Consider the following 18,608-nt stretch of genomic DNA (forward strand, 5'->3'; position numbering starts at 1 on the left):
GGGAATTGTAACTCACTGTATATCTAATATCAGAAAAGGGACTCAATGAAAATCCTAGGGTACCTTCAGTGGTGGGATTCAAATATGTGAACAACCAGTTCTCTACGTGGATGCCGCTTCCGGAAGTCCATTCTGGGCCTGGGCAACAAAAAATTAGCTACTGGTTCTGCTGAAATGGTGCAAACCAGCTGAATCCTACCATTGAGTAGCTTCCATAAGCAAGGAGCCCTAGGCTCAAAGCCACATTCAATAGTACGTTCATTGAAGAGACTATGAGACAATGTTAGAAATCTCCAATGCCTGACTTGATTTGTATGGGGAATTTTATTCAGTAACTCAATGATCACTAACTTGCCTGAAGTTCTTGTCACTGTTCACTGAAACCTAATGAATTACTAATTAAAGCATCTCCTCATTAAAGTTCACATGCATCTGTCCATGATCTGTCTTGATTCTCTGAAGTTGCACTATTTGTATGGTGGACCTCTTAAGCAAATAAGCTAGAGCTGATGGCCTGCTGAAGATGCCAACTGCTTCTGGATGTTCTGAGGCGTTCCTTCTCCACAGTGGAGAAGGAGAGGAATTTCACTTTGCCTAATCACTACCAGGCGAGTAGCCACTTAGAACTGAGAATCCTTAATAGTTGTTGATCTGCACATCCTTAAGTTTGGATGTTATTTGTTTTGTACACTATGGTAAATGGGCTAGAGAGATCTGTGGTACTTGCAGCTCCCAACAGTCTTAAATATATCAAGATGACTAAGAAGAGTGAAATATGTAGACTTACTTCATATAGAGGTAGAGATAGGAAGGGAGATAAATAGGGAGGTAGGGAGATAGATACACAGTCAGAGAGAGATGTAATATTATTTTGATAACTTTATTTTGTTTTATAAAATGTATTTTTATTTTCTTCCCAGTGAAAATTGCAAATACATGGTATTTCCAACAAAGAACATTATAGACATGGATAAAAAGCAGCAAATAGTAAAAAAGGAGTTTGGGAAGAGATTCTCCCTGGACAGCAGACTCATGGTGAGCATAAAAATATTTCTGGGCTTCTAGATTTGTCTGTGTGTATGTCTGTGTGTGCTAATGGTTCAGCTTTTTCAAAATTTACATAATGTTAGTAAATTAAATACGTATTGACATCTTAAATCCCATTGATTTTAGGGAGGCCAGTTCTAAACTCAGCAATGTGCTACCCATGGTGCCTCTGCCCTTAAATACTAATCCCCAAAGCAAATAAAAATAAATAAATCAAAACGGTTGCTGGATGGGATATCAGAAGATCACTTAATCTCATGAGATCCCATGGTAGGCCAGATTGCCATAATAAGATTGCTAAACCCATGAGATTTAGCAGCTTCACAACATCTCAGTAAATTAGTTAATTGTTTAGTTACTTTTTAAAAGACATGTTTGTTTTCATGTTCTGTGCAAAGTTCCTAGATAACATCTCCCACTTGAAAAATTGCTCACTCCCAGTTCATGACTCTGACCCATCCCACTGTGAGGAGAAATTGCAAGAGATGTTTGCTGACCTACATTTAAGTAGACATTAATGCATACCGTGCAACTCAGCTGTGAATGGTGCTAATAATGATGCTCTAAATCAGAATTTCAAGAGAGAAAAAACAATCATGTTTTGTTCAATGACATTGTATCAACCTGCTGTAAAGAAATGAACGGTACCTTTTTATTCCTAAAGAAAGATATGGATAATCTTTGGTGTTAGCTGCCTTTTGTTGGCAAACTTGGGCTGGGTCGTTTTATGGGAGAATGACTCTGTATATGTCAGTAATGATTTTGATAGTGGAGGACAAAGGTGGAATCTAAAATCTTATTTATTGAATTCAATGTGTATTTTTTGGTCTGCTTCACGCATGATATTTGAACATGTAAGGCATGTGCAGTGGACCTGTGAATAGCTTGCTGCTTTCTACTGTATATCTGCTTGGCAACAATTCTATTTGTGGTCTCCTGTGATGCTCTCTGAGTTAGCACTCATGATGTTACCTAGTTGACTAATGAAACTTCTGCAAGAAAACAACCAAGCTTAGAGGGGACACCAGGCAACCCTACAATTCAACCCTGAGTTACAAATATTCTCTTTTATTTGTTCTATTTGTGTTCAGTATCTACACCAGGGGTCTTCAACCTTGACCCTTTTATGACTCGTGGACTTCAATTTTGGGAGTTGAAGTCCATGAGTCATAAAAGGGCCAAGGTTGAAGACCCCCGATCTACACAGAGGTTCGTCTGAATGGTATTTGGTGTTAAGTCAGTAGTGTTCTGTTCTGTTGAATGCTGAAACTCCCTCACTTATTATCTAAATGAGATATATTTAAGCTATGCCTCACTCTGCAAGCATATACATGTTTCTACATTGCTGTTTAAAAGAAACATCCATTTGCACATAATCATTGTCAAACTCTGAAGCAAACAGAGAAACATCCCTTTGAGTTGTCAGCACATCCAATCTCAAGATGTTTTCAAAAAAAAAAATCACAATATTTGGGGGGGGGATGGGAGTGGGAGAGCCCTGGGAAACTAGCCCAGAGCTTTGAGACACGCTTTTAAATTAATGGGTTCCTTAACAGACTGGAGGAAAAAATATATGCAAAATTCTTTTTAAGTCGTGTCATGTGAGTGTTCTTTGGAAGAGCATTCAAGGTGGAGCTGGATGTTATCACAATGCTCCTGAGAATTACAGCACGTTCTGACATTTTTCTTGCTCGATGTAATGGCTGGAATATGGATAACACTGTTGAATGTATTGTCAGCAGAGCAAGCTTCAGCCAAGTTAGTGGGATGCACCTGAATCTAAAGAAAGAGGAGTGAGGCAATAAGAAAACTTCAAATCCCCAGCAATCCCAACACAGCTTCCTTCATATTTGGGGAACTGCAGCCCAGTTCTACTTGCATTGGGAATTGGTTGGCTTCCAAAAAGCAACAGTAGAGTCTTTTCTTTTCTTTTTCTTTTTAAAAGTCAGTGTTTCATATCACAGCTGGCGCGTAGAGTGAATTTTCAAAGCACAAATGTGGGAAGGTCATATGAATTTTTTTTGCTGGTGATGAAATCAGATAGTCCTAGACAGTATGGAAAGGAGAGGTGACAGTATGGAAAGGAGGGTGTCTCCTTTCTGCATCAGTAATAGAGCTGTTCCAGCAGGAGAGATGATGAAAGGATGAACTTTCTGCCTTTCGGTCTCAGTCAACACAATCTACACATACACATACAAACATATTTTTCTCTGAAGAGATTGATTTTGGTCCCAGAAAAAAAAAAGTTGGTCAGCACCAGCATCATCAGTAGTTCCAGTCTTGGCCTAAAGTAGGGGTCCTCAACCTCGGCAACTTTAAGACTTGTGGACTTCAACTCCCAGAATTCCTCACCCAGCTTTGCTTTTCTGGCTGAGGAATTCTGGGAGTTGAAGTCCACAAGTCTTAAAGTTGCCGAGGTTGAGGACCCCTGGCCTAAAGGAAGATCTGTGGAATTAACAGCAGCAACAACATCATAGGAGAGTGAATAGGGATTTTCTTTCACCTCCTCAGGGCTTCTTTCTACTGAGATATTTTAATAAGTGAATATTTGCTTTCAAAAGCAGAGAAATTCAGAGCAGAAAAGTTAAGAACACAACAAGGTGATATGCTGATCTTGCTTTGGCGTACAAAGGATGATTGCTCAGTCAGCTTTCTACCTAGCTTTGGCTATGTATATTGTAGAATTTGAGAGAAAGCTGTATAGTCACATTATTAATATATTAATATATATTATTGATATTATTAATAATAATATTATTAATACATTTGTTTATCTGTTTAGAGATTGCCTGACTTCCCAAGAGTCTTGATGACTTACAGCATAAACAATAGAATGGTAAAAACAAAATTAAAGAAAGTGTACTTCTTAAGTCCCAATTGATAGCATTGTTTAATGAGAAGGATGAATACTGTAGACCTGATGTGCTTCCTCTCTGCCTAATCATAGAAGGGTTAGGTGCTTCATCAAATAGTCAGCTCCTATGACATGAAAGTCTTTATATGTTGCAACCAGCATCTTTAATTGTTCCCGGAAGCTAACTGGCAGCCAATACATCTTCTACAACATGGTGTCATGTGGGCATATTTAGACATGCCCATTATTGTACTGCCTACCCTGCCACATTCAGTAGCTTCCAACTGTTCTTCAAGTTCAGGCTTATAGACACCACATTGTAATAGTTCTCTCTAAAGATAACCAAGCACAAAAGACTCTTTGGAGGGCCTCTTGGTCCAATAGCAGACAGAACTGGTGCACTGGATGCACTGATATTGCTTAGTTAGTTTAATCATGAAATGACTGCAAAAAGACTACCAAGCTCACAGAGCATCAAGGACCTCATGGCACTAGATGAATCTGTGTGAAGGCCTTCTTGGCTACTACTGCCAATTGCTTTTGAGCAGGACCTCAAAACTCTCCTAGATAGTGCACTGGTTTTCAATGGGGAAATGCTATCTCATCCAAGACTACAGACACTGTAGAAAGTTCCCAGAGTTGAAAAGGCCAAATACCTCTAGACAGTTGCTCTTGTCAGGATTGATTTGTGTCTATTCATCCCCATCCAATCTCTGAAAGCTTACTGATACTGGGACAAGGTATCAACAGCATGCTTTGGGCAGTTGGGGGGGGGGGTCAGGATATATAATTGAATATCATCAGAATACTGGAATCTGAACTGATAGATGGCCTCCATTAGTGGTTTCATGAAGAATGTAAATGGAAGGGATAAGACCAACAAGCTCTGCACCTCTTAGGCACTGCACAAGTGAAGGGTTGCTGGCTCGGCCCCTTTCCCCCTGTGATCTTTCCCCTCAACTGGAACCAACCAGAGAATCATTGCTACATGGCATCTTCCACTCTCAATCACCAAAATCATTGGTTCAGAAAGATGCTATGATCAAAAGCTGCCAAGAGACCAAGGAGAACCAGGATAATTCACAACCCCATTTTAATTTCAGCAAAGGCCATTGACAAGCTAAATCAGTGTCATCTTCATATTGTGCCCTGGTCTGAAACCTCACTGAAAGGTCTAGAATAATCCATTTCCTCCATGATTCACTGGAATTGCAGTTCAATCACCTTCTCAACCATCTTCCCTAAAAAGAAAAGGTTGGAGAATGGACAAATTCTTTTCTATTGTTTTTTTCTCTCCCCCTCTTTTTCACTCCCATAAACAATTTAAGCTACTCCTGCAGACACATATTTTTTCATCACCCCATCCATACTCTATCCCTTCTTCTACTCGCTTTCCTATTTTACAATTTGTTTAAATACAATTTACCCTCATTGTGTTTTTAACACAATTGCCTCTAGAATATAGTATTTGAAAACACACTTTTCTAGCTGAGAAGAACAGATGGCAGCTGACTCCTCTGCTTGCATTATCTGTGTTGTGATACTTCAGTGAATTGCAGTATTTCAGGATAAAATAAACCCATGACAGATTTTTATATCCCTAGTGGAATTCAGTAAGTGGGAAAAAAATGTCTCCAGCATGCCATTGCAGGCATATTCAACTGCCTTTTTTTGCTCTCAACCAGAACAGTGCATATTTTCCCCCATGAATAGAACATATTAACGTAAAACCATCTTTAATCCATCCATTATTATTTTTTTCTGAGTGGTTATTAGCCTTGAGATCCAGAACGTAGTTGGACCATTTGTCATTGTCCTCAGGGGTTCCAGTCAAGTATAATGGAAGTTGTGGTCAACTTATTTTTGGAACCATTCTCACATCTCTTCTGCATTGATAAAGGCTTTCTGTTCAATGTGTCTGATATGAGGCATTCATTGAAATTAGCGGGAGGGTAACAAAGTGTATTTCTAGTTCTAAAGTTGTAGTTAAAAGCATGACTTCATAAAGTCTGGCTCCATATATTATTTTAGAAAAGGGCCCTCGCTCCCCATCAGAATGCAGTTTTAAAAATAGCCTCCATACGGGTATGTAAACTTTTTCATCTTCTGCTTTTACATTCGCATGAAAAGTACGACAGCACTGTGAAATAGAACTTAGATGCAAACTGGGTTTGTTAGATAATTAGCTTAGATACTGCCTTTTCGATTACCTTGAATAAAGAGCCTTCACTTCAGAAGTTCTAAGCAGAAGATAATCATTAAGACCTGTTTTAATTGTTTGCATTTTAATAGCTTAGAACACCATTTCTTAAGAAGGGTTCAGTTTAAAATGCCCAAGGTTGTTTAAATGACAATTGCCATTTCATATTTGAAGGGTGTAAGGAATGGAGGGATGCTGTTCAAACTACCATCTGAAAAGATTTTAAGCTTTTTCAAATATGAAAAGCCCTTTTGCCACTATGTGCAAAGCAGAAAAAAAGTATTAGATAATATCACAACTGATGTGAAGAAATGCAACTTTTCACACATTCTAAGGTTATGAAAATAATGAAAGGCTCACGAGTAACAGAGCCCTGTGCGTGACCTAAAACTGTGGCATTGTCTCCAGGATATCTTTTTGATCAGAAGAAGTCAATTCTTCAAGCTGTGCTTTTTAACCCGAATAATTCCCAGGCTGGTTTGAGAAACTGCTTTAGATTGTCACTTACAACTGTGATATCATTTAACTGAGCAGCTGTCTTCAGAATGTTTCATCTTTACAAGTACCTGACCAACTGACTTTACAAAATGGATGTTTTAATAGCAGGCTTTCAGTTTTCAAAAGCCAACAGCAATGAATTGTTTCTTAGGAGGCTGGTAGCCCAGGCTGTCACCTTTTCAGAGCTGTGACTTGCAATCAGATTTAATTTAAGCAAAGTACCTGTGAAATTTCTTATTCACAGCAAAAAGCTAGGGAAGGACATCTTGATACCAGAACCTTAATGTCTCTAAATTCTCCCTAGACCACATTTCGTTTTCAGTCCTCATTAAATTAGCTCCTCAGGACCACAGCTACACAGTTCATCACACATCATTAGAAGGTATGTAGAAAAATTTGCCCAGTTCTGTTTGGCATCAATCAGGGACAGAGTTCTGGCAGCTTGTTATCAGAACACAGTTTGAAATTGGTGCTTCCAGGACCAGATCACCTCCAACTTCCAGTCTGATACCTCTCACTTCAGGCTTGTCAATCAGCTGCATTGATTTGGTCCATTTCAGACTACTTGGGCATGGCACTTATGCCTGAATCACTTTCACAGCAGCCTCATGTTTCTGTCTGTTACCGCCCTTTGGCTCTCAGTTCATTAGTTACCTTGCTCTCATGGACTAGAGGATGTTTGGGAAAGTCCTGATAAAGATACTATATGAGGCTACAGATATCCTGCTATCAAATGTCAGAACTTCCTTGCTCCTTCTCTTGCCTTCATCAGCATTCAGTGCTTTCCCAACTCTTCTTCATCCTCAAATGATTAATCCTCATCATGACACTTTTCATACAAACAATAGAAGATTTAATATGACATGAATGTTGTGGACTAGAACCCTCTTAATGAACTTCATTGACCAATAGGCAATTTCCACTTCTTTGACAAAACAAGTTAAATCCTGCCAGGTGAACAGTATGTTATCTGCGTCTGGCTGGAAGTCCAAAGAAATAAGGGGAAATAGTCCTCTCCAGTTGACAAAACAAGAGCTGTATTAATTTACTACAATTCTGTGCTTGGTATGGCTAGATGCCATAGAATCATTATACACACACAGGTGTAAGAGATGACCAGGCTGAGCCTGAGGGAGGGGTCAAATGTGTCATCAGTGAGTCCCTGTGCACCAAGAAGAGACCTAAGTCCAGTTCACTTTGAATGCCTTTCTTATCTCCTGCTAATTTCCTTTCACAATTAGTAGTTCAGATTCTTCACAGTTCAGATTAAGTTTACAGAGCTTAATCTTGCAATAAATCTTTATCCTAATTTGAAATTGCCTGAATCTCCTGATTTCCACAGTGCTTGACAACAGGTTACATTAAGGTAGAACCTGGGCACAGAGTGAAGTATGGGTAGTCTTTGACTTACGATCACAGTTGAACCCCAAATTTCCATTGCTAAACAAGACAATTGTTAAATGAATCTTGCTCCATTTTAGGGCCTTTCTTGCCACCCTTGTTAAGTGAATCACTGCAGTTGTTAAGTTAGTAACAGTGAATCTGGCTTTCCCATTGATTTGCTTGTCAGAAAGTCACAAAAGGTGACCACATGATCCTGGGACCCTGTAACCGTCATAAATACATGACAGTTGCCAAGCATCCGAATTTTGATCTCGTTCCTATGGGGATGCTGTGAAGTTTGTAAATGTGAAAACTGGTCATGAGTCATTTTTTTCAGTGCCATTGTAACTTTGAACAGTCACTAAATGATTGGTTCCAAGTCGAGGACTATTTATATTTATTTGAAAACCATTACCACTGTCTATGTGTGTATGCTCAGAAGGTACAACATGTAGCTCTTTAGTTGGAGGTTGAAACTTTCTGATTTCAATTACTCTCATCTCTCATCCCATTGCTTTAGGTTGTCAAAGCTAATACAGATTGAATTAGCCACATCTGGAGAACCACATGCTGCCCATTCTTGATATATGTTTCTAAAAATTATCTAAATATCTTTTCCCAATTTATTTTTAAGTGTATATCTCTGCTGACTTTTAAGACTTGAATAAGCCATCCTTTCGTGTGACTCTGAAGGAATCTAATGCAGCATGGAAAGGAAGTGATTGAAAAGATAATATTAAAAGTTTTTCTGATGCTTATAGAAATGCATATATTCCTATATAAAAGAATTTGGGGTCAAATTTTAAACTCTTATTTCCATATATCCAGTGTTGGCTTTAGTAGGATCTTCACAAGATTTTCTCGGTATCACTTGGGTCATGCATCTCTCTTTCTCTGAGCTGAAATTCACCTGAAATCCAGGTGTAAGGAAAATGTATTTCTTGCCACTTCTTGCTTGAGGTGGACAGGTGAGTGTGAAGAGAGAGCAAAGAGTAGGGACAATACCAGCAGCCTGGCTTTTTACAGCTAACCTTCTACTTTGTATAGGACTAAGCGGTACCCAAAATGGACGAGACCCAGTTCCAGACCTGAGCATTTATCTTTAGAGGTTGTAACAATAAGAGCTCCTGCAGAAGAAAGACTCATGGGGTAAAATGTATGGTCTTGGGGTAATGAAAGCCCTTTAAATAAATAGTTTTGTGTGCAGCTAATTTTATGACCCCTTCTTTAATGCTGGCAATTTCGCAAGTCAAGGTAATGATGGAAACAATTAAGTCTTGTTCCCAAGCTTGTAAAATAAAGAGGGGAAAGAATGTACCCTTTCTCTTTAATTAGCATTGTATCATGGAATTTGAAGAGAAAAGCAAATGTGCTTTTTTTTCTCAGGGGTGGAAGAGATGGTTCTCCCAGCAGGCAAATCAAGCTTACTAGATCTCCTATGTCAGACATGTCAAACTTGTGACATCACGTGACGTCGCGCAACGTATCGGAGCTTTTTTGCCATTGCCGGCAATGGGGTGGGCGCAGCTCCGGTATGATGAAACCAGCCCATGGGCTGGCAGTTTGACACCCCTGTCCTATGTATTGGGAGGAAAGAGAAGGGAGACCTGTATATGCAAAATTGCATGAATTGCCTTGTTGATGTTATCATTCCTACAAATCAGCCTTTGGGCCTTGGACTTGAAGCATCTATTTGTCATTCCGTAAAATCTATAAAACCTTAAGAAATCCCTTGGAATAAAATTTGATTTATGACCTCACAGCGTGTTTGTAAGTTTGAATGTTTTTCCTCTGGCTAGCCACTCAAACGCAATAGGCCATGATTGCTGTTAGGATGAAAAATCTATCATCTCCCTGAAACATTTGTCTCTTTGCCATGTGGATAATACTCAATAGCATAAACAGGAGCTTTCAGTAATACATGCAGTGGCTAAGTTTTGTGTTTTAGTTTCAGCAAACATGAATAATTCCAAACAGAAATGAAATTGGCACCTTTGCTTTGAGAGACACTAATTCTGAAACGATTTACCCTCAAGAAAAACATACACATTGGATGTTTTTGAGAACCTCTGAATAAAATCACCTTCTACCTTTTTTTCTATGTATATGTAGTAGACTTTCCACCTAATTTCCTTTATGGGAGTAACAAGGAAAGACGTATTTCCATAAATGGTGTCCTCTGTGTAATAAGTATTTAGTTGCCCAAAGTGGCTTTGAATAGTGAAATGGGTGGCATATATATTTAATAAATAAATAAAATAGTAAAGCTAACAGTAATTCTGTGTTTTCCTTTAGATCTCATATGTCTATCTGTGAGGCCTGCAGACTGTTATTTCAGCCCCCTATATAAACAGGCCTTTTGGTTCTCTATATAGAAATAATTATAACTAGCATGGGTAACTTAATTTGTATTAAAAAATAATGGAAGGGGAAGAATGGCTCTGATTTAATGTTATTTCATTTAATTTAGATTTTGGTATCTTCCTTCTCATTCTTCCAGATTTGGTCACTCATAAACAGACTGTGTTCAGCTACAAGATTCTGTGTCATTGGAGTACAATCAACCTAGCATTGAACTTGTACTCATAATTTTAATTAATGCACAGGACAACAACAAATGCCATAAAGCAAAACTCCTGAGAAACAATCTTCTTTTAAAGCATGATAATTGAACATTATGAGAAATGATGTGTTTGTCTTGTTCATTTGGATTGTATGCCTGTCTGTTTAGGCATTAAACAAAGTTAACTGGAACTGGAAGACAGTGACATAGCATAGCTATGCAAAGTGATTAAATTTATGCTCTCTTGTCTTATTTTGTCTTTGCCCTGATTCTGATCATGAAAACACAAAACAGGCAGTAATATTGAGCATGCTCTCGTAAATAACATTGACTTAAAGTCAAGACTTTTTACATTATAATACTTTGTTGTCTTCAAGATTTGAACTTTCAATCTACTAAATTTTCTGACTTTGCCAATATAGACAGGGGAAGGAAGGAAGGAAGGAAGGAAGGAAGGAAGGAAGGAAGGAAGGAAGGAAGGAAGGAAGGAAGGAAGGAAGGAAAGAAGGAAGGAAGGAAGGGTTTCGTGCTTCTTTCTTCTAAGCCTGAGCCCGTTTGAATGTATTAGGTTACAAAACAAGTACTTAAATGCATCGAGCTGTCAATAATCAGTCACCCTGCCCTGTTTCTTCAGACCTTATGAAGATAGGTAAATTGTTGCCATGCTTACAAGAGGTGAAGATCAAGGTGTCAGACGGAGGACCAGCAGCTGTAGCTGTTATTGGTGCTGCTTCTCCAAGGAGGACCCAAAGGTGATTTTTCAAGAGCAACTGGACTTTGTTTTTCTTTGAAGCTTCTTGGATGAGAAGCAAAACATCTTCAAAGAAAAACAAAAAAGTCTAGTTGCCTCTTGAAAAAACACCTTCGGGACAACCAGGACCTGGATGACTGAGAATCTCCATAGACATCTCCAAGGAGGAGAACAAAGTCTCTTGACTTAAATTTCTTCTATTGTTGGCCCAAAAGCAATCTAACATAAAGGATATTAATTATAGACTAGACTTCTGCATTGTCATGAACTTGTTTCACAAGTATGATGTAACTTAAATATTCAGTTGAAGAGGAAAATAATGGCAGGCAGTTACAAGTTTCTAACAACAGCCACAACAGTCCCTTTCCCCTTACTAACTCCTTCTGACAAGTGCCTCTCAGAAGCCAAATATGTTACTACTCATTGTACTAAGTCAGTTTGAACTACTGAATTTTTCCTGCCTGAGCTCTCTTACTCATAAATCTCTGTATTGCTGTTAGGGGTTTCTGTCAGGACCCAAAGGAACAAAGAGCCTTGTGTGAAGTGGGATCTTTAAATTCTTCTATATTCAGCACAATTTTTTTTTAATAAAAAGTCTTTCTCTAAATATTTAGCATTAGTCATGCAGACAGACGGTGACTGAACTATAGATAAGAAAGTCACATTGGAAATATACGGTAAAGGAAGAATATTTTTTTTAAAAAAACACATAAACTATAAATGAATAAAAACAACCAAATTTCAAGTGAAGGATGACATTACCAGAGGGGAAATGTCTTGGGAACATTTTGCACATTTTTATGTTGTTCAGAGCTCAGGTCTGAAAAAGGAACAGTTTTATTGCACCAAAGATAAGGTACAAAAAACCCAATTATTCTAAATGCACTGTTCCAATGTGAATTTATTCAGATTTGAATCATGCCATACAGAAGGTGTGGCCTTTTACAGTTTATTCATAATTTTCCTGAGATTACTATTCTTGATATGCTTTCATCATATTTCCCCAGATGTTGTGTGTAAAATGAGTGACTTTTTCTTTTTGAGAGATTTTGCTACAATTGATGCTAGCAACTTTAATATTTCCCTTTCCCTTGCTTTTCTCAAGAAGGCACATTGGTGCATATACTTGAAATGTTTTAGTATAATCAAATTTTCAGTGCTGTTTTCATATTTGAAAGATCTCGGGTATTTTGCGTATCAAAGCAACAAGAATTCTTCAGTATGATGTACACTGGAAAACAGTTTGGGAGACTATCAGGAACACTCAAGCCTTTAGTTAAACTCTAATAACAGCATCCGAAAATATCATTAGGTAGGAAATGCACTAATATGATCTTAAAGCTAGTAGGCATTTTAAAAATAAATTGGGGAAGGAGAAGAGGGTATCATATTGAAGACAATCTTCATTGGTAGGATTGCAATTTCTGATAGATCTAATCTGTATCTTCATTTGGAATATGAGGATCATGTTCATCTTCTTGAAGATGGATTCCTCAAAATTCCTCAGCTTTTAATCCTTTGCTCCAAGAATTCATACATGCTGAAAATTCTAGGCCCAATTTATGGCATCATCTCCCAGGCTTAAACTTAGCTGGATTGGCTCAAATAGTCGGCACAGATTTCAAATTGGGCAGACAAAACTAAGCAAATGACAAGGTCTGTTTAGGCAAAGTCAAGCCAAGGAGGTAGGTCCCTGGATAGTTGCTGATAACGTTGGGCAGGAGATTCATACAAGCCAGCTGAAACCTATGCAAACCTGAAAGACATTCTGAAAGATTGTTCTCAATGTTTATAGAGCTTACAGATAGCTTATTGCACCTTGTGAATGAAACAAATCCAATTAATGGGAGCAACACATTAATGCAGGTGATTCAGGGAATGGATTTGTTGGGACTTCAGAACAATGAAGACATCAAGGACTAATTCTGAAGACAACGCTTTCTGCAAATATAAAATGGAGAAAATGTTTACATGTTTTTCAAATTCAAATTCTACTTTCAACCCATTCATACTACAGCACCTACGTAAGAGAACAGTTCTCCTTCCCTCTGATTTTAAGGACCACTGAGAAAGGTCTATCTGATCCAATATTTATCAGGACAACCACTTGTCTGAAATGGTATAGGGTCTCCTGCTGGAGCAGAGGGCTGGACCTCCAAGGTCCTTTCTAGTTCTATCGATCACCAGATGGAGTCAGAGAGAACAGGGGATTGAACTGAGACTTGAGAAAGCTATGACAAGCACGTGGACACACTCTGCATTGAGCATTTTGAAATATCCTGCAACAATGATTCTTACAGAATGTATAGCTTTTACTTTTTTAAACAGACTTTTTGTAGCTTGAGTTAGAATCAGCCCATGTGTGCTGCTTTTATTTTAACCAGAGAGATTTTCAGTATATTTCATCTGCAGTTGAGAATCTCAGTAGATAATAGGCATTGAGCTTTTTTTTTTAATTTTAATCCTGCCTTTACTATTTTTATAAATAACTCAAGACAGAGAATGTACCTTATACTCCTTTCTTGTCTTATTTTCCCTACCACAACAACCCTGTGAGGTGAGTTGGCCTCAGTATCAGGTATGAAAGACCTGGTCCACATGTGCAGATTCAATTAAACTGATTTACTGTGTTGCTAAAAGCCTAAACATAGGAATCCTCTCAACTAACGGTCAGCACCTGCTAAGACTTAGATAAGGGCCAATGGAATTTATTAGGGGGGTTGGATTTAGTTCTATTATGGCTATGTAGGGATTCTAGGTTCATTCCCCTTTTCACTCCTTCCCCAGGTTCTGCCACCTCTTCTACATTGAGAAAGTGACTGGCCCAGAGCCACCCAGCCAGCTTTCATGTCTAATATGGGACTAGAACTCACAGTATCCTGGCTTCTAGCCTGGTGCCTTAATCACTAGACCAAACTGCTTATTTGTGGATAATTAAAATAATCATGGTTCCTTAAGAAATATGACTGAGACATGTGTTTTATGAACTCTGCAGCTATTCAGATATCTGCTTCCTCATTTTGCCGTTCGCTTTTGTAAGGGAGATGTTGAATAGAGGCTGTGTGATTTACTTTCAGCTTACATGCATGGGCAAAGATACCTGGCACAGCTCAGGCATTATAATTTTATCTTAGATCAACCTTCAGGTAGTTGGAGAACCTGGTGAGAACCACATCTTTTCCATTGCGAGCTTAGCAGTATTTATGAGCAATAGGTGGAGAAGACGGCTTAAACATTATTTCCAATAGCCTTGAGCTTGTCTTCTCTCACTGACATTGTGAAAACAACATATGAGAAACAGGAGAGAGGAGGGGGAGAAAGAGAGTGTATTTCACTACTTTAAATAGAAATATGCCCAATATAGAAGGATGACCTAATGGATATGGGTGGATGGGGGGGTGTACCCAAATTTAAAAACTGATTTGAAACTGAGACTTATCTGAGAAAGTATAAATAATGCCTAGTTAGACTATTTCTCTAAAACAGTGGTTCTCAACCTTTCTAATGCCACGACCCTATAATACAGTTCCCCATGTTGTGGTGACCCCCAACCACTTATACATCACTAGGTGCCAGGGGCGTGGCCAAAGAAAAGGGGGAAAAAATGGTGGACAGCCGTGTTTGGCAACCCCCGTGAAATGGTCGTTTGACCCCAAATGGGGTCCCGACCCACAGGTTGAGAACCACTGCTCTAAAAAAAGGGAAGCAACATTCATTTCAGCTGGACGACTCACAAATGACAATTTCAATTTCAGGTTTTTCTTCAGTTGCCACCTTGTGTTTTTTGTCTGTCTGTATTAGAGTTGTCAGCTCATACTAAATTGTGTAGCATGCTGTAGAGTTCTCCTGTGCCATCATTATAGCACCCAAAGGTCAACTTTCTGTTCATAGTTAAATGTGTCCTGTGTATTCAGTCAATTCTTGTTGCTTGCAGTAGTTATGTTCTGTAATACTGCTGTGAACACTGAATTAAAGACTAAAATTTCAGCTGGGAATATGTGCATCAGGCAACTTTTTTTTTAAATTTTTTTTGTTGCTCTACATGTCAGCGAATGACCACAAAAACGCCAGAAGTAATTAATTTTGTGGTTACAGTAAATGTTAACGAGCAGCAGAATTAGCAAATATGGGCTCTGTAATTATGGAATCCATGAATAACAAGAATTAACTTTGGCTTTAAAGATAGTATCTATCTTTAAAGCCAAACCAAAACTGTATTTTCTTCCAAGCTGAAGAATTCAGTGAAAAGCTAATATTTTCCTTAATGAATTTCCATTCTACTCCTCCTCAGCATCTCATTTAGCAGTGTCTGAATTCTTGAGGCTCCATCAGTTGTCCCCAGGCCACCCTTCCTTCATCCCTCCAGTTTCTTCCTTTGCAGCTTTTAGAGAATTGACTTTCTATAGAGGAACAAGATAAACTGTACTGGCCTCAAACTGCTCAGCAATATCATCTCTTCTATGGGGCACAACTGGTCAGCTAGCATCAGAATGTAATTTTAGTTAATTTTGAAGCCGGACCAGAACCAGGCCGCGGCATGCCAGCAACAGGTCCGCACAAACAAGGAAAGCCCCATCTGTGGGATGCAGGCAGCACACAAAACTACGCTCTCTCCAGTCCACAGAAAAACCTCTCTCCAGGGAACTGGTCCCTGGTGCCCAAAAGGTTGGGGACCTCTGCTGTAGAGGACAATATATATGGTTTCTAACACTTGATCTCTAAGAAAACTGGAAGTATATCCACATCTCTTGTTTCTGTGCTGGCTTGACTCTCAACCAGCTTCAGAAAATCCCATCTGAGATAGTTTGGTGAGAACCTCCATGGTTTTCAGCCTGAATAACAGAATATTATGTCCTTCTGTTGAGCAGTTTCCTGCTGCAGGACCCTCCCATCTTTCTGTTCTAGAAAAAGAGTGACCAATCATTTCTCTTTGCATCAGTGGATCTATTTGGATCAACATACTATTAAATGTGCAACTGTGGCTGCATGTATATTTGTATGTGCTTGTGTATATATGCACGCGCAAACACACACACACACACACACACACACACACACAGACATGTTTAATTAATATATGCAAAGTTAAAGCCTTAAAATGCATGTGCAGGCAGGCACCTCAAGATTTGTTCAATCCTTTCACATTGCCTTGTGCCTTTTAAATTTCTTTTAGAGCTATTATTTCCAGTAAATAATACAGCTAGAAATATCTGGTATGGCCTGTAAAAAAACCCCTAATAATTCACTTCTTTTCACAATATGAAATTGCTTTCATTATGCCATTTTCTTCTGTTTTCCCAAGGAAGATGCTAACTTTTAAATCTCTAGAATACAGAAATATCTGTATTGCCGGTATATGGATATGAACAGATATATAAATTTGAAAAAAGATAAACAAGTTTGTGAAAAATTGGTACATATATTAGAGATTGTTTATTCTGTTTATTCAAAAGTTCTTTAAGAAATCATATTTTTTTTTAAAATCTATTTAAGGGAACTGAACTTCCTCAAAAATTTTTAGAGTCCCTTGGTATGATGTATGTGCCTAAAGGAACAATTTGTTTAGATGAACTTAATAATGAATTTAATGGAATCATGAGGACATGCATAATAATGGGTGAGAGTAGAATATTTGCATGTTCTGGGCTTTTAAGAATTAATAAATTAATAAATATAGCCTTGCTTTATTAATTTCATGCCAATTTCATGCAATTCACTGCAATTAATGCAATGCATGCATGCCAAAACAACTAGACACAAAAACATTTTCCCCATGCCATCACTCTGCTAAACACATAATTCCTAACAATATCTAACCATGTAGTAGGACTGTATTACTATTATCCTTCTCATCTTTCCTATTACCTACTTGTATTGGTATCTTATAACTATAATTTTGTATCTTATGATTTATGATTATATCTTATGATTTGTTGGTTGTATGTACACTGAGAACTTATGCACTGGAGACAAATTTCTTGCATGTCCAATCACACTTGGCCAATAAAAAATATTCCATTCCATTCTAAGCTCTTTTTAAAATGGAAAATCAGGGTAGGCAACCTGAACTTAGGGCCATATATGAATTTTCCATTTTATAACCCCAGAATGGGTGACGAACTGATTAGCTATGTTGAAGCAGGAAAAAGAAGAAGAAGAAACATATTGTAGTATAAGTCTTAAAATAATTTAATATTATTTTTAAAAGACAAAAGGAACCCTGACAAACTGATTTACTGAGGAACACCTGAAATAAGTTCATGAGATAAGCTCACTCCAGGAATTTGCCAGTTTCCCTTCTTCATTCATTTTTTCGAGGACATCATGCTCCTAAAGCGACTGCATGAACTAATGAATCAATCTTGAATTCTTCAAGGTCAGTTGCGCTCCTGTGCACCACATCATGATATAATACTGGAGAATCAAACTGACTTCTTGAAAATAGATCCATCATTGTTACTGCCAGCTCAATGACAGATGAAGGGCTTCCATTAACAGCTGTTGTGTAATATCTAAGAGCTATCAGATAATCACTGGGAGGAGAGTGTTCCTCAGTCAAAAATGATATTTATTTCTTTGTTTATTAGACTTATATCTTGCTTTTTTCTCTGGGAGCCCAGGTGGCATCTATCTTCATTTTAGTTCCCAAACAGTAATCAAGAAAGGTTAAAATCCAAGACAGGTCTTTTTCAGTGCGAGATAGCTTATGATGAAAGATAACTAATGTTGCAAGCATGAGGGACGCTCAGATTCAAATCTATCCTCAGGCACCTCAGCTCACAGGGTGATTTTGCTCCATTCACCCTCTCTCAGCCCATAGAAATGCTGGATGGAAAAAAATAGGAAGAGGTGAGCTGTAAGCTGCAGATGTTAAGGTAGCAACACATTGATTATGCTTGTCAGAAGATTGCAAAAGGTGATCACATGACCTTGTGACACTGCAACCATCATAAATATATGCCAGTTGCCAAGAGTCTGAATTTCAATCGCATGAGCATGGAGATGTTGCTGTAAGTGTGAAAAATGGTCATCAAGTCACCTTTTTCAGTGACATTGTACCTTTGAACGGTCACTGAGCAAACTGTTGTCACTGAGGACTACCTGTATAAGTGTCTACTCAGGGCAATGTATGTATGTATTGGTGTATGTATGTATTGAATATCACCTGATCTTGCCAATAGTTTTGCCCCTTGTTTTGTAGGCATGTGTGGAAGTACAGGGCAGGCTGCATATGGTCCATTCTAAGTAATTTTACCAGAGGCAGAACAAAGCAGCTGGTAACATTTGGAGCTGCTGCAAAAGGATCTTTTTT

The 18,608-nt window shown here is 38.3% G+C and overlaps 1 protein-coding gene across 12 annotated transcripts in view; it reads left to right on the top strand.

The window, feature by feature from the left end:
* NCKAP5 (NCK associated protein 5) overlaps positions 1-18,608 on the top strand; it is a 656,435-nt gene that overhangs the window by 82,664 nt on the left and 555,163 nt on the right. For all 12 annotated transcript variants that reach the window (XR_005554850.1, XM_039328230.1, XM_039328233.1 and 9 more), the window contains exon 2: positions 921-1,035. Coding sequence is in view for 6 of the 12 variants with exons in the window: in XM_039328229.1 (XP_039184163.1) it covers positions 937-1,035 (99 nt within the window). In the remaining 6 variants the exon portion in view is untranslated. The remainder of the gene's footprint in view (positions 1-920; positions 1,036-18,608) is intronic.

This window comes from Crotalus tigris, unplaced genomic scaffold, assembly GCF_016545835.1.
Source record: "Crotalus tigris isolate CLP2741 ecotype Arizona unplaced genomic scaffold, ASM1654583v1 scf7180000024374.3283719, whole genome shotgun sequence".
Lineage (NCBI taxonomy): Eukaryota > Metazoa > Chordata > Lepidosauria > Squamata > Viperidae > Crotalus > Crotalus tigris.